Source organism: Lactuca serriola, chromosome 3 (genome assembly GCF_051521515.1).
Source record: "Lactuca serriola cultivar US96UC23 chromosome 3, Lser_US96UC23_V15, whole genome shotgun sequence".
Lineage (NCBI taxonomy): Eukaryota > Viridiplantae > Streptophyta > Magnoliopsida > Asterales > Asteraceae > Lactuca > Lactuca serriola.
The window spans coordinates 4946845-4963058 of NC_136410.1; the positions used below are offsets into that span (position 1 = coordinate 4946845).

The window sequence follows — 16214 nt, forward strand, 5'->3', positions numbered from 1 at the left end:
CACCCAAATGAGAAATTAGGGCTAGGATCCAACAACATTATTTACAACTTAGAAAGGGATGTCGTACTCTAAAAGTAAATAATTTGAAGGTAAGTGAATGACGATTCACTAATTCTCACCATGAAAAACGAAAAAGCAATTTAGGTTTTAAATGTATTGAAAACTCCTAGATCTTTGAGATTCATTGAACTTTTCAATGGCATGTTTAAATCTTGATATGCATTTCAAATTTGCGACTGGGATGTCGAGGATCGCAAACAAATTTGTGAATAACCATGCGAATAAACGTGGTGCACTCAATGTCTCTATCACCTAATCAATGTGCCGGTAAACCACACACGCTCCATTGATCTATGACAAACATCGAGTCACCCTTCGCTACTAATGTTATCCCCAAATTGATGTGCCGGTTAACCACACACGCTCCATCAACGTTTGACAAGGGTACGAAGTGTAATTCCATGGATTAGCATCATTTTCACATTTTACCCTAAAGTAACTAGGAATGGGAATTTGTAAAACATGTAGTTACTTTATAATCAACATTATACTTTTAATGAGGAGAGGGTTGCCCTATCCTACCCGTTCGGCTAACGACCCTCCACCAGTCAGACAAGCGGTAGGTGTGAGTATACACCCATTAAGCGCCATTTTATAGGCAGCAACCTTATACCCACCTTATAGACCGGCTTCGTGAATGAGGCCTACTAACGGTAAGACTAGCATTTTAAGTTATACATATATATATATATATATATATATATATATATATATATATATATATATATATATATATATATATATATATATATATTAATTAAGCTTGTAATAATATATAATAGTATAGGGTTGAATTTTAAACTTGTAAAATTCTAAGGTTTTGAAATTAAGATTACTCAAAATTAAACTTTTAATCATGAATTCAAATTTCAAAACTTGAGGGCAAGAATTGAACTTTTCAAAACACAAGGGATCAAATAACAAATAATTCAAATTGACCAATTAATTTCATAATTATCTATATTTGACCTAATCTTAATTTTAGTCATTAGATAATTACCAAATAATTTTAAATAACCCATATTTATCACATAAAACAACTAATATTTAAAAGATTTGAAATTATCTATTCTTTTGGCAAGGATAAACACTTAATTAAGATAAAATTCGGATTTTAACTTCATAAAACAAATTAAGCATCAAGTCCAAGTCAAAACAGCAGCCAAAACCCGAAAATCCCTCTGCCTGACGAACTGACTCGCCGAGTCAGACCTGGACTCGCCGAGTAGGGTCAACTCGCCGAGTCCAGATACTGACTCGCCGAGTTGAGTCGGGCAGGGGCCAAAAACTCAATTTTAAGCAAATAAAGCAGTTAAGCATCACATACAACTGAAACCAATCAAGGCTCTAATACCACTGATGGGTTTTAGACATAAGAAACATTCCTATGTGCTCACGCAAACCCTAATGCTTGGATCTAGGTTTCACTATTGAACATGCTTTGATTCCAAGACTTACAAACCCTAATCTAGCATATAAACAACTAAATTAACATATAGAATTAGATCTAGATGTTTACCTCTTCAATTGTTGGCTTAGATCTTCTCTTTCTTCTTTTCTTGAGCTTAGAGTCACAAATGCAACTCCTCTAATGGTTCACAAACCCCACAAGCAAGAAGGCAATATGAGAGAGGTAGAGAGAGGCTAGAAATCGGCCTAGGGATCTCTTAGAATCAAGTGGTAGCTGAATTCAAAGCCCTAGGGGTCATATTTATAGTTACAGGTTACTAGGGTTTCAGTCTAAACCCTAATGTACAACTTAGTCACCAAGCAGCCCATGGAACCTTCTGGAATAAGGCCTTGGATGAAAATATGATGGTTACCCATCATAATTTCGTCCCCCCTTAAGCCCATTAGGTTTCGTTAACCTAAAACTCAACTATCATACATTTGACAGTTTATACCCCTTTATTCAATTAATCTCTTTTAATCATCAAATTAATTCCTAATTAATTTATGACCAATACTAATTAAATAAATATGATTTCTCCTTTAATATATTATTCTTATAATATATTAATAAATCATAATACTCTCTCTTTCTCCTTAAATTACCTTGTCAAGTTGCTTTGGAGAAGGCAACCCAAAAGGACCATGCACAACTGGGTCAAGTACATACCAAATATAGTTACGGGCTTAGACACTATTCCAACACTTTATTCATTCTACTATTCATTGAAACTCTTTCAATCAACTCAGAATTACACTTAATCTTATAAGTATAATCATATTTACTAAACTTTAGTAAATCATGACGAGTATCTTTGTCACTCTTGTGGTGGACTTGATCAACGCATAACCTAGTGTACTTGATCTCCTAGTCCTTCAATTGACACTTTGTCAAAGAATTAGTCTAAGTTTCCCAAATGTGAAAGTTTTTCATTCATCATACAATATACATTGCATGATTCCAAGTTTCTGTCCAATTAAAACTTGGGCGATGAGAAAATCTCCCTATTTGGTAAACTTTTGACATTTCCACAAATAACATAATTAAGAATCAAATCCATTGTTGCTAATAATATAAACATTCAAACATCAATTCTTTCATACATGCCATTGCAAGGATAAATAAATAAGATAAAGTCAAAATTCATTTTATTGCGGAAAAAATTTGTCCTTACAATGCAATTCAATTGAAAAACTATGTTATTACATATTTCTTAACAATCTATTCTAACTCCAAGTAGTAGCTCAAGAATCCATTCTTCAAGTAATGCGATCGAAATCCATTTCTTCACGATTAGATTCAGCTCACTTCTTCCCTTATGCTTCCTCTCTTTTCTTCGATCCTACAAAACATCAAAATGTAATCTTATCACATCATGTATTAAGAATCTAGATAATGGATTTTACCTGAAGTAGAGCCATACGTCTTGACTCTCCCATCTCTTAGATCTCTCAGGTAGTTAGGGCAGCTTCGTCTCCAATGCCCCTTCTCTTGGTAATAAAAGCAAATCGACTCCTTTGGCACAACACATCGGACAATCAGTAACTTAGTTCTTTCTGCACTTCCAATGTTGCCAGTGTCCATTGAAGTTTGAGAGTTTGATTCACCAGACAAATTTGCTTGACCAGCACGCCAAATCATTGCTGATTCAGCAGCTATAAGCAAATAGGTGAGATTAATGAGGGTCACGTCGTGATCCATCATATAGTACTCTCTAACAAACTCACTATATGATTCAGGAAGTGACTGAAGAACCCAATCAGCAGCCAACTCGCTTGAAATCTCGAAACCCAACATGCTTAACCTATCAATGTGTGACTTCATCTCTAAGACGTGTGCACACACAAGTTACCCATCTTCGTGTTTACTTGCCAAAAGGGCTTAAGTGAGCTTGAACTTTTCAAGCCTTTGAACTTGTGGGTTAGGGAGAACAATTGGAGGAGGTGGAGGAAGTGAAGCATGACTCTCATTTCCTTGATCGTATCTCGGAACGTCATCTTCATTTGGAAAAATTGTTCCAAGGGATTTGGGAAGACCATGATTGTCAGAACTAGACATCTACAAAACGGGAGAAAGTTCAAGTTAAGTTGATTAGAATTCTTGATGCAACACCCAAATGAAATATCAAGCTAGGATCCAACACAATACTCTACAACCTAGAAGAGGGATGTCGTAATCTAGTTGCAGAATATTTGAAGGTAGGTAAATGACGATTTACCAATTTCTACCATGAAAAACGAAAAGGAAGTTTAAGTTTTAAATGAATTGAAACTCCTAGATCTTTTGAGATTCATTGAACTTTTCAATGGCATGTTTAATCTCGATTATGCCCTTCTATTTGTGACTGGGATGCCGAGGATCACAAATAAGGTGTGAATAACCATACGAATCACGTGGTGCACCCAATGCTACTATCACCTAATCAATGTGCCGGTTAGCCACACACGCTCCATTGATCTATGATAAGCATCGAGCCACCCTTCGCCACCAGTTTCATCCCCAAATTAGTGTGTCGGTTAACCACACACGCTCCACTAACGTTTGACAAGGGTACGAAGTGTAATTCCATGGGTTAGCATACAATTTCACATTTTGCCTAAAGTAACTATGATTTGGGAATTTGAAAAAAGCATTTAGTTACTTTGTACTTCATTATACTTATAATGGAAGGTTTTAGTCCTATCCTACCCGTTCGGCTAACGACCCTCCACTAGTCAAGAGTGCGGTGGGTAAGAGTGGATACCCATTCAATCGCCATTTTATAGGCAATTTCCTTAAACACCCCTTATAGACCAGCTTCGTGAATGAGGCCTACTAACGGTAAGACTGACTGTTTAATCATACATATATAATATTAGACTTTAATGTTATATATAGTATAGGATGTATTTTACACTTTTAAAATACTAGGTGGTTTAACTTAGTAAATTATACTTTTAATTTAATTTAATTAAATGTAAACCAAAACTTTATGGATTTATTAAATCACTTTTAATTATACACTTTAATTAATTAATAAAACCATAAGGGTGTGATTTGAACTTTTTCAAATTACTAGGGTTTTAGAATTTAACATTTCAAAATTAAACTTTTAATGAACTTTTAAACTCCAAAACTTGAGGGCAAGTTTTGAAACATTTCAAAACATTAGGGATCTAATAATTCAAATTAAACAATTAATTTCATAATTATCTATATTTGACCTAATCTTATTTTAGTCATTAGATAATTACCAAATAACTTTAAATAATCCATATTTATCACATAAACAACCAATATTTAAAAGATTTGAAATTATCTATTGTTTTGGCAAGGATAATCATTTAATTAAGATAAAATTCAGATTTTAACTTCATAAAACAATTTAAGAATTAAATCCAAGTCAAAGCAACAGCTAAATCCCGAAATACCCTCTGTTTGGCGCACAAACTCGCCGAGTCAGACCTGAACTCGCCGAGTAGGGCCAACTCGCCGAGTCCAGATACTGACTCGCCGAGTTGTGTTGGGCAGAGGCAAAAAACTCGATTTTTAGCAAACAAAACAGTTAAGCATCACATACAACTGAAACCAATCATGTCTCTGATACCACTGATGGGTTTTAGGCATAAGAACAATCCTATGTGCTCATACAAACCCTAATGCTTGGATCTAGGTTTCTCTATTGTACATGCTTTGAATCCAAGACTAATAAACTTAGATCTAACATATTATGAACTGAATTAGGGTTTAGAGAATTACCTTTGATTGTTATATAGCAATAACAATCAATTCCTTGCTTGGATTGGCTTTAAAAGCTTAGTGCCTCAAGTGCTGCACCTATAATGGAGTCACAAACACCATATACAACTTGAATGAAGAGGAGAAGAAAGGGGGCTGCCCAAAAACGACTAGAAACCCTAGAGAATCAGTTGTCCACGTTTTTGGGGCCTAAGGGGTCCTTTATATACTTGTGTGGGCTGCTAGGGTTTCAGTCAAAACCTAATGGGCAGCTTAAACTCTAAGTAGCCCATGGAACCTTCTGGATAAGGCTATGGACGAAAATATGATGGGCTCCCATCATAATTTCGTTCACCCCTTGTTCCTTTAGCATTCCTTAGCCCAATAACTCAATTATCCAATAATTGCAGTCCAGTCCCCTAAATTTAATTAATCTCTTTTAGCCACAAAATTAATTATCAATTAATTCTTGACAAATATTAATTAAACAATATGATTTCTCCTTTAATATATTATTCTCATAATATATTAATAAATCATATTTAAACCTCTCTCTCCTTAATTCATCCTACATATTGCTATGGTGAAGGCAACCCAAAAGGACCATGCTCATAATCGGGTCAAGTACATACCAAAATAGTTATGGACTTAGACATTAATCCAACAGTGATCACTTAGTGCATACGAGTTATAGAAATCTGGATCAAACAAATAGTTGATTGGGTGATTTCGCCCTAAGCCCACAACCAAACAACGAACAGGAAATGAGGGGGAGATCACACATTCCACTGCAAGTTGGATGTTAATTTCATATTACCTTGGTGTATATACTAAGTAATTACATAGTTACTAATCTTAGTGTCTGTTTGTTAGGTGTATTATTATGTGAACGAGTCGTTGTTTCACCTGTGGATTCTTATAACCATACTATGGACGCTCAACAATACGACGTACTCGGACGTACGTTGATAAAAATGACGTTTGTCACCCTCGGTTGACTATAGCTAATAGTCAGGGTGCGGGACTGTCACTCCCGTATAGATCTATACACAAAATCACGCTCTCCCTCTCAGGAGACTCTGGTTACAAGGTGTCTCGCACTGCTGGCTCTCTCAACGAATTCATGAATAATACTATGAAAACCCTTTTTGTTATGAATCCTTATAAAATAATGTCTTTTAATTCATAATTCGTAAGTTTGTTACCTCTATTCTGAAAACTATATTTGTAATGTTTGTATTTTAACATGTTTTGTAAAACTGATTTCAAGTCTAGTGGTGATGATGTTTACCATGTATACAATTTCTATGTTCAATGTATAGTAGTCATAGGAAAATATAATAAATCAAATTATATTTTAAACACAGGTTACTTGTGCTTTTACTTGTATTCCCCCTGAAAACATTAAAAACTCGGAAAATGTAGGGGTATGAACTCACCTGAAGTAAGCGTTTCGAATGAAGGTTCGCGTAAGGATGAATAGCTCCACGAATGAATTTCCGAGACACAAAAAAGTCCTAAATGACATATAATGGCATATATGGGCATGTGATTAGTGTTTTGGACAGCTAACATGCACGGAAACACCATTAGGGACTAGGAAACACTTGAAACTAAGTGTTACAATCACATGTGATTGACTTAAGGGGGTTTACGGCCACTCAAGAGAGTGTACGATCATAGAGTGTATGGCCAATGAGTGTACGGTCATACACACTCCAAGAATTGTGACATTTGGGTCTTGATTATTAGGGATTCAAAGGTTCTAGAGTTCTAATGGGTAACAACTATCTAGGAAGTGTTCTAGGTTCAAAGTTATCACCCTAACAAGGGTGTACGGTCGTACACTCTTGATGATCATGAGTTTTATGGTGTTTCAAGGTTAGAATTAAGGCTTTAACATGTCTAACTAGCTGATAAGGGAAGAACTCTCACTTTGGATTTAGGGTGTGTATGGCCAACTTATGAAGGGTTTATGGTCGTACACCCTTCAAGGTCATGAAGTTCATGTTGAAACATGAAGAATCAGGGCTTGGATCAAGAGGTCTTTCAAGTATAACAAGTTTAAGGATGAAACACTTAAGTTTTTGGAGTCTTGGGGTGTTCACAGCCGATGGTAGTTGAGAGAGAATGGGAGTGATCATGGTTGGGAAGAGGAGAAAAGAGGAGAAAATGAGCTCTACATACACACACACGCACACACACACACACACACACACACACACATATATATATATATATATATATATATATATATATATATATATATAGGGTGGTGTACGGCCGTAGACCTGTGTATGGCCGTACACACCTTGTGAGCGGTTTTCCGGACCGATTCAATCTCTCCAACCTTAATTATACCCTAAGGTTAAAAGCTCTTGAAGAGAAATGAAGGAATATGAAGCACATGGGGTGAGTTCACGGCCACCTTGAGTGTACGGCCGTACACCCATGTGTGCGGCCGTACACACCTCTTGATGGTGTGTTTGGCTTGAATGAAACCCGATGAACTTAAAATAACTCATCCCCAGACCTAAGCCTTGAATGTACTAGGCTTAGAATACTCAAACAGACCCTAAACGATGCTAAAATATAGCAGAAATGAGTCCGACTTTCAATGATCGAGGTAACTTAGAGATAGAGATTTTCAGGTTGTCAAAAAAAGTTAATTAGTAAATTAATATATTTGACTATTACTAGGCCATATATATCTTATACACTTCACGTTTTGTGTCGGTTTATGCATAGTCCTAAAAATTCACATTTAAATATTGCCATGTGTTTACTTCGATTTTTAAAGTCTAATCCTAATAAAGGCATAAACTTCTCGATCTCGATGTTTTTATTTAAGGGGTATGTTGATGTTGATTGGGTCAAATGTCTTATTTCAAAAAGGTTATACTATTTTCCTAGGTGATTCTCTTATATCTTGGAAAAGTAAAAAACATGGAATTGTTTCTTGTTCTTCTACATAATCTGAATATCGTGCTTTAGGCTCTATTTGTTGTGAGATTATATGGATTTCGAAGGTTTTATATAATCTGTAGATTAAGAACTTAATGCTTATTCCAATTTTTTGTGATAATGAGTCGACTATAAAATAGGTTTTTAATCTTGTATTTCACGGAAAGACTAAACATTTTGATGCTGACACTCATTTCATTAGAGAGAAAGTTTCTTTATGTAGATACTTTGATTAAATCTTTGTGTTCTAATCAACATGAATATTTGTGTGACAAAATGGGTTAATGGACGATTTTCATAGAAAAATAAATGTATTTCTAATATTTGTTTGAGGGGGGTGTTGAGAATGTCATATATCTTATATGCAGAATTATTGTAATTACGTTAGGGATATATATATATATATATATATATATATATATATATATATATATATATATATATATATATATATATATATATATATATATATATATATATTTGTTGGATTAATTTTGTTATTTAATTGTTCATAAGGGATAAAAGTGTATTTGTTTTATCCTTGTGGACTGCTACGGCTCATTTTTTTTTCTTTTTCTTAAATTGCAGATGGATCCGATATCTTTTTCTTGTGGACGCGTGGGTTATGATTCGGTTGGAATGAAATGAAAGGAAAATTAAACATTTTGTTTTTTCTTTCCGAATCCTCCCAAATCGGAAGGAAAGTTAGGAGGGAAAATGATCCTTCCACTTCCTTCCTTTAATGAAATTCTGGAGCACCAATCTCTCATGTTTTCCTCTCATTTCCTTTCTTTTCTCTCCTTACGTTCAACTCGGGAGCAGGGTGTATATGTATTTGATATGGTTGTTTGCTCCAAAGTACATATTGATTGAGTGTGGGTTTATTTCTCATAACCTAGAAATATCACACACACACACAACTTACACTTTTCTCTCATTTCTCTCCTCGTTGTCTTCGTGTTAGGGTTTTGAGTTTGTGAGTCTTGTAACTACATAGATTTCTTCTTCGTTGTTAGATTAGGTGAGTGTAGTGTAGGGAGTGTCTTGTAGTGACCAGTGAGGATTGTTGTAGAGTGTTAGTGATTTTTGTAGAGAGTTTTCAATCGTAAGTTCTTTGAAACCAAGTGGTTCTTTGTTTACAATAAAAGAAGTGTTGATGTTTGGAATTTCTTTGTATTTTTAGAACATCTTAAAGATGTCAATGAATTTGTTTATCTAGACAAGAATCATTATAGGAAGTTATTATGAACACCTTTCAAAAATAACCGAATGTTTAAATACAATATACTCATAACTCATAGTTTAAGTATCATTATATGAACACGTTTCAAAATGGTGTAACTGCACTCAAAAAGAACACCAAATGCTCATGATATAGACAAGAATCTATTGCATATTTTCTACCTCGACACTAAACAGTAATGAACTTGAGCACAGCCCCACGAAGCTTTTCCATGTATTCTGCTGCTTCTTTCTGCATCATCAAAAAAAGCATCCATATATATCAAAAAATAAATTAGCTTTTTAATTAATTGATTAATTATTATTGAACATAGAAAGTTGTTACTAATAAGATATTTGTAATTCTGCTTCTTTTACCTGATTAGCCTTGCGAGCACCTGCTATGTTTTCATCAAGAAGTGCCAATAACGGCTTGTTGATCTCGTTCTTTTCCACCATGTCCAATAACTGTGTTGCCAAAATAATATTGTCAAAAACATTAAGGGACATAATAAGACTCTTAAAGATTTTTAAGATAAGTTATAGTTTTTATGTCACATACAGTTGCTTTCATGTCCTTTGATGAAAAGATTTTGGTTAGGTTCTCTTTTGCCTTCACTATGTTACGTTGCAATTTATCATATGCTTCTGTAAAAAAAAAAAAAAAAAAAAAAAAAAAAAAAAAAAAAAAAAAAAAAAAAGAGTAAGAAATCTTGAAGGTTTACAAGAACTTGAAAATATCATGAAATAGCTAATAACCTGTTCCTTCAAGGAGAGCCTTTTGTAGCGCTTCCAATTCAATCACTCTGTCTTCCATATCCTACAAAAGGCCATTGTTACTCTCATAATCATGAAGTCATGAACATTTATTAATCTGGGATATTTTTAATATAATTATATAGTAAGAAGTCAATCATACCTCCGTTTTTGATACAGCAAACCGAAGCTGACCAAGTTCAAGCTTTAAGTAAGAGAAAAATTCATCATTTAACCTGTGAATAACGATGTTAATTTGGCTTTAATGGTGACAATAAGGTAAATGTTTAAACACACAAGTAGGAAGTAGGAACTGAAGGTGAAATGAAAGAACTTACCTGGGTCTCATTCTTGCAATCTCGAAATCAAGCTCCTGAGCTTCGGTATCAAGAAAATATTCAATCAACTTTGCAGGAGTATCCGGGACACCTCGAGACTATAACACATATTAAACGAGCAATCACATTAACATAAGAATCAACCAGATACCAAAAAAAATTCAATTTCCAAACACAAAGTCCCAATTTCATCAGCTGTAGAGGAAAATGAGAATCGAATGACGCAATTTCGGAAAAAACGTAGAAAGAATTCAGAATTGACCTCACGCAAAGCGCGACGACGCTCCTTTTCTTCTTGGACTTGACGTTGGAAATCTTCGCGGGCGTCGGCGTCTCTCTCGAGGCGTTTCTGGAATTCACGTCTGGCTAAGTGGCCTGTGCTCGGTGGCCCTAATATCCCTTCCGGATCCTTCCTTCGCACAATCAGATAGAAATGTAAGAGAGGCAATTAGAAGTAGTAACGAAACTAACAGAGTGAATGTATACCCATCCTATGCAGCGAATTTTGGTTCTGAAGCTGGGGGAAGTTCTGGTACGATTGATAGTTACGCGAGTGAATGCGGCGGTTGATGCGGTGGCGATGCCGAGAGCAAGAGTACCGGCCATAGGGACGGGTGGTGGTCACGACGTTGGTTGGAGCTTTATCCTTTGAAACGCGCGCAGAGGATATTATCTTGATTACTTTGATATTTTATAGAGTAATTTCTGAAACTGAACTCAAATATTGGGTCTTCGACTCTTGTATTCTGGATTATAATCATTTCCTATGGGCTGCCCAAATAATATGGGCTTAACCAAAAGGCTGCTTTTCAGTACAGTTACAAGTTATGCCATAGTTTGTTTTTGTTTTGAAAGGCTTCAAACTATAAAACTTGTGTATGTGTAATATTTGACTTGTTTTCTTAAACCATTTTTACTTTCATTTTTTCTAATTGTTTTTTTTTTTTGAATTTTGATGTAACTTTTTTTTTTTCAAACTTTGATTTTTTCTTTTTTTTTTAACTTTGATTTACGCATTTGATACAACTTCTTTTTCGTTTTTTTTGTTTTTTTTAGAATAAAACTGATAGTTACTTTTACATTTTAATTTTTTTTTTAGAAATTTTATAGTTTTTGTTTCTTTTTTCATGTTCTTTTTAGTATTCTTTCAATGTTTTAAGATTAAAATTATTAATTTTAGTGTTGAGAACTACGGATATATACACTAAAGTCTCAATATTTTCAACGATTTGACAAGAAAGTTCTAAAATTTATTTTTTTATAGTAAAATCCTAATTATCAACAATTTTTAACACGTTTACCATTTTTTCCGGTTAACCGGTAATTAAGACTTTATTGTCAAAAAAATAAAGTTTACGACTTTTTGTCAAATCGTGATTTAGGACTTTACTGTCAAAAAATAAACTTTTGGACATTGTTGTCAAATCGTTGAAAATAGTGAGACCTGAGTGTACATATCCTTTTTTCTTGTTAGAGATTTAATGGTCTGACAGTCTTTAAACATAATACTTATTGAAACTTGCTTTGGTCAGTTAGATCCTATTGAAATTCTTAATGTTTGTTTCTTATTAAATAGTGTTTTTTAATTTTAATAAAGCGACATTGAAAAAAAAAAGATAATCAATAAATAAATAAAGAAAGAATCAATGTTGTATTTGCTTTTTGCAATCCTAAAAATAGAGAACTAAGAAACCGGAAAAAACGATTTTGTCTTTCTTACCCCTTCTTTGCATTCACACCCTTTAGATTTGGGCATTTGGCATATGTTGTTTGCATTTGTACAATATTTCCCTGCTTTTCAGTTCAAGATTTAACGGCGAACCAGGAAGAAAGTTTTTACAAGTCTTCTCACCCTCTCTTGCTCTCTCTTTTGCATTTGTTTCCCCTGATCGTGATTGTATCAGAGTAAAGATGATGATGGTAAGAAAAAACAATGGTGCTACGAAGAAAATCACAATTAAAAGTTCTTGAGCTATGAAAATACACTAAAGTCTTAATATTTTCATCGATTTGATAAGAAAGTCTCAAACTTTTTTTTACAGTAAAGTCCTAATTCACGATTTGACAAGAAAGTCTTGAACTTTATTTTTTTGGCAGTCCTAATTACTGACTAACCAGAGAAAAGAGTAAAAGTGTCAAAAACTGCCGATAGTTAGGATTTTACTATAAAAAAATAAAGTTTAGGATTTTATTGTCAAATCGATGAACATATTGGGGCTTTGGTGTATATATCCCTGATATGTAACGTCCCAAAATTTAAGATTAAAAATTTCTTTTAATAAAACATTACTTAAAGCAAAATCATCAATCCAAAACATAATCAGAGTATTAATTTCCAAACACATATTCGTTATCAGAGTAAAACATTCTCATGCTATCTAATCTATGGTGTGTGTCATGCGATCACCCCGAGCTCTTCCCTCCGCTACCGGAAGTACCTGAAACCAAAACTGAAAACCGTAAGCACGAAGCTTAGTGAGTTCCCCACCCTACCACATACCATGCATAACCACATACTGCACATATTGGGCCACGCCCGCTATCCTGGGCCTCGCCCCCTGCCTCGGGCCACGCCCGCTACAACTGATGGGTTTTATGCATAAGAAACAATCCTATGTGCTCATACAAACCCTAATGCTTGGATCTAGGTTTCTCTATTGTACATGCTTTGAATCCAAGACTAATAAACTTAGATCTAACATATTATAAACTGAATTAGGGTTTAGAGAATTACCTTTGATTGTTATATTGCAATAACAATCAATTCCTTGCTTTGATTGGCTTTAGAAAGCTTAGTGCCTCAAGTGCTGCACCTCTAATGGAGTCACAAACACCTTATGCAACTTGGATGAAGAGGAGAAGAAAGGAGGCTGCCCAAAACGACTAGAAACCCTAGAGAATCAGTTGTTTTTGTTTTTGGGGCCTAAGGGGTCCTTTATATACTTGTGTGGGCTGCTAGGGTTTTAGTCAAAACCCTAATGGACAGCTTAAACTCTAAGCAGCCCATGGAACCTTCTGGATAAGGCCATGGACGAAAATATGATGGGCTCCCATCATAATTTCGTTCACCCCTTGTTCCTTTAGCATTCCTTAGCCTAAGAACTCAATTATCCAATAATTGCAGTCCAGTCCCTTAAATTTAATTAATCTCTTTTAGTCACAAAAATTAATTCTTGACTAATATTAATTAAACAATATGATTTCTCCTTTAATATATTATTGTCATAATATATCAATAAATCATATTTAAACCTTTCTCTCCTTAATTCATCCTACATATTGCTATGGTGAAGGCAACCCAAAAGGACCATGCTCATAATCGGGTCAAGTACATACCAAAATAGTTATGGACTTAGACACTAATCCAACAGTCTCCCACTTGGATAAGTCTAATAACTAATTTCCGTATAACTTCAGAACTTGATCAGCAATCGTAGCTTTCAAAAGTCGTTGTCAACTTTGATCTTATCAGATTCGCGTGTCCTTTAGATAATGGATTATATATTCCTCCATTCTCAAGATATCGTATAGACATAAGACATGAATTTTAATCATTCTCTCTATACTGTTTCCCGACTTCCGATTTATGACGACTGACAACAGACTACAATTAAACACATCAACTTAGTCCTGGCTTGGCCAAGCACTTAAGTGCCATCACTAAATCATCGAGGGGCCCATATATATCGCTTTTATCCCACTTTGGGTAAAAGGAATGGATAAACTTCGACTCATATGCTTGCTTGTATTCATTGATCGAATCTCACACAACAATAAGTTTTATAACACCAACTTACTGGTGCGTTTACTTATTATCAATGTGCAACCGACCAGCAAATAGCAACTCACACGTCTCGGTTTCAAGAATATACAATATTATTGTCTCACTAATCACTCGTGATAAAACAATGAAGTGATCCAAGTGAGCGTGGGTTTAATCCAATACTCTAATCTTATCAAAGCACTCATGAACTCTGCAGCAAACTTGTGCTATGTCTAAACCTTTCAGATAATCTACAGACTCTTCATGACAGTCTTCCTTCATACTTACTTCCAACGTATGACCGACTGTGGATGTTAGAATAACCTAGTTATTCTGGAAGTCAAAACATGCAAACTGAAACATAACAATAATACTTAATCCTATATGGCCCCAAACTTGTGAGAGTAAATAAAAACACTTCTATTTATCCACCATATTGATTACTCATTATTTATCATTTAATGTTTCGGATAATCAACTCATTACTTGAATTACAACAACAATTGTCCCATGCTCCAAGCATGCACCCTTTGTTTCCTATGGTCCATGCTTTGTGAAATAGATCAACTGAAAACTTTTCCAATGATGCTCATTTCACAATTCCTTAATCCTAACTGTTAGTGTAAGAACACAAGGTTCTTGCCACTACTAGAATATGCTAGATTCTAACATTTTATGCAATGATCCTTTTGCAAAATCATAGCACAAAAGTCACCAAGACTTGGCCAATGAAATTACAAAGTACTCTATCGGAAATTGTTACAAGACAATTCTATAGACGTGAAGTCTCACATTCAAAGTACATTCCTTTGAACATCCTTCTTGCATAAAAGTTTATAATCTAGACATCGATTCTCAATATCCAACTCCTAATATGAAAACATTTCCACATTTTCCATATGACAAATCATTCTTAATAGAATCTTATCTATTCATAATAATGTCAAAATGGTCCATCCAATACCATACTTCTAACTACTCACAAGCGACCAATCCTCAGCGAACTTTGGATCGTCCTTTGATAGTTGTTTAATTATTTTAGTCAAAACCGATTCTAGTCCTTTTTCCCTCTTAATGTGCTAGACATTTGGAAAATTTTAGAATGGTCAAATATTATAGCATTTGCAATCGATCCTATACCTGAAGCGTATGGGACACGATGCATAATGTCTTACATAAAGTTATGATACTTTATCAATCTTCTGCCATAATATTTTATGTGTCACGTTCTCACAATTCGAACTATGAAGAGGGATGCCGTAGTCATAATCGAAATTTGAGAACACACTATGTATCTTTTGACTAAATTTATTAAAATTTCTCAATCTAAGCTTTAGATTTTGAAACGAAGTATAATATCCTCTCCCCTAATTATAGCAAAACAACTTTTCACCCCATGCAACTTTGCAAATTGAATCTTTATTTTTCTATAATTAATATTGCTAACTTGCAATACTCGCCATAATTATACAAGCATAACACTTATGCTCCCACTATCATGATTATCGTATAAGCATAACACTTATGCTCCCACTAGCTTGGACATGTATTTAGAAAACAAATGAACTTCCAGAAAACGATGCCTATTGAATTTCTGAAATTCATATTTCTAATACCAGATGCTTCGATAAGCCTTTATCTAAGCTTCTTAAACTTATACACTTTTGCCTTAGATAGCTCATATGTGTGCTTAAACAATTTAGAAGTTATGTTACTAAGTTCCAAATGTTCAAACTAATTGCCAAATATCACAATTCGAACTATGGAAAGGGATGTCGTAACCATAATCGAATTTGAGAATACAATTTTCACAATTGCTATCTTCTTAAGATCTCTCTTAGTGAAAGCATTTCCTCACAGTCATTTTCATGAAGGAGGGAATCATATGACACTTAGATTTTATGGTGTATGAGTTCCTATCCATGTGAATTTGCTAAAACCAAAG

General features: G+C 34.4%; 1 protein-coding gene across 1 annotated transcript; it reads right to left on the reverse strand.

Moving 5' to 3' along the window:
* Positions 1 to 9420: 9420 nt before the first annotated feature.
* Positions 9421 to 11203, reverse strand: LOC145091348 (dimethylallyl, adenosine tRNA methylthiotransferase). The gene is made up of 8 exons (XM_079029044.1): positions 10993 to 11203; positions 10769 to 10915; positions 10507 to 10604; positions 10332 to 10404; positions 10172 to 10232; positions 9975 to 10060; positions 9791 to 9880; positions 9421 to 9665 (listed from the first exon to the last, which is right to left on the reverse strand). Exons 1-8 carry the CDS (start codon positions 11110 to 11112, stop codon positions 9603 to 9605), a joined length of 738 nt encoding a protein of 245 aa, XP_078885170.1. The 5' UTR covers positions 11113 to 11203; the 3' UTR covers positions 9421 to 9602.
* Between the last annotated feature and the right edge of the window lie 5011 nt (positions 11204 to 16214).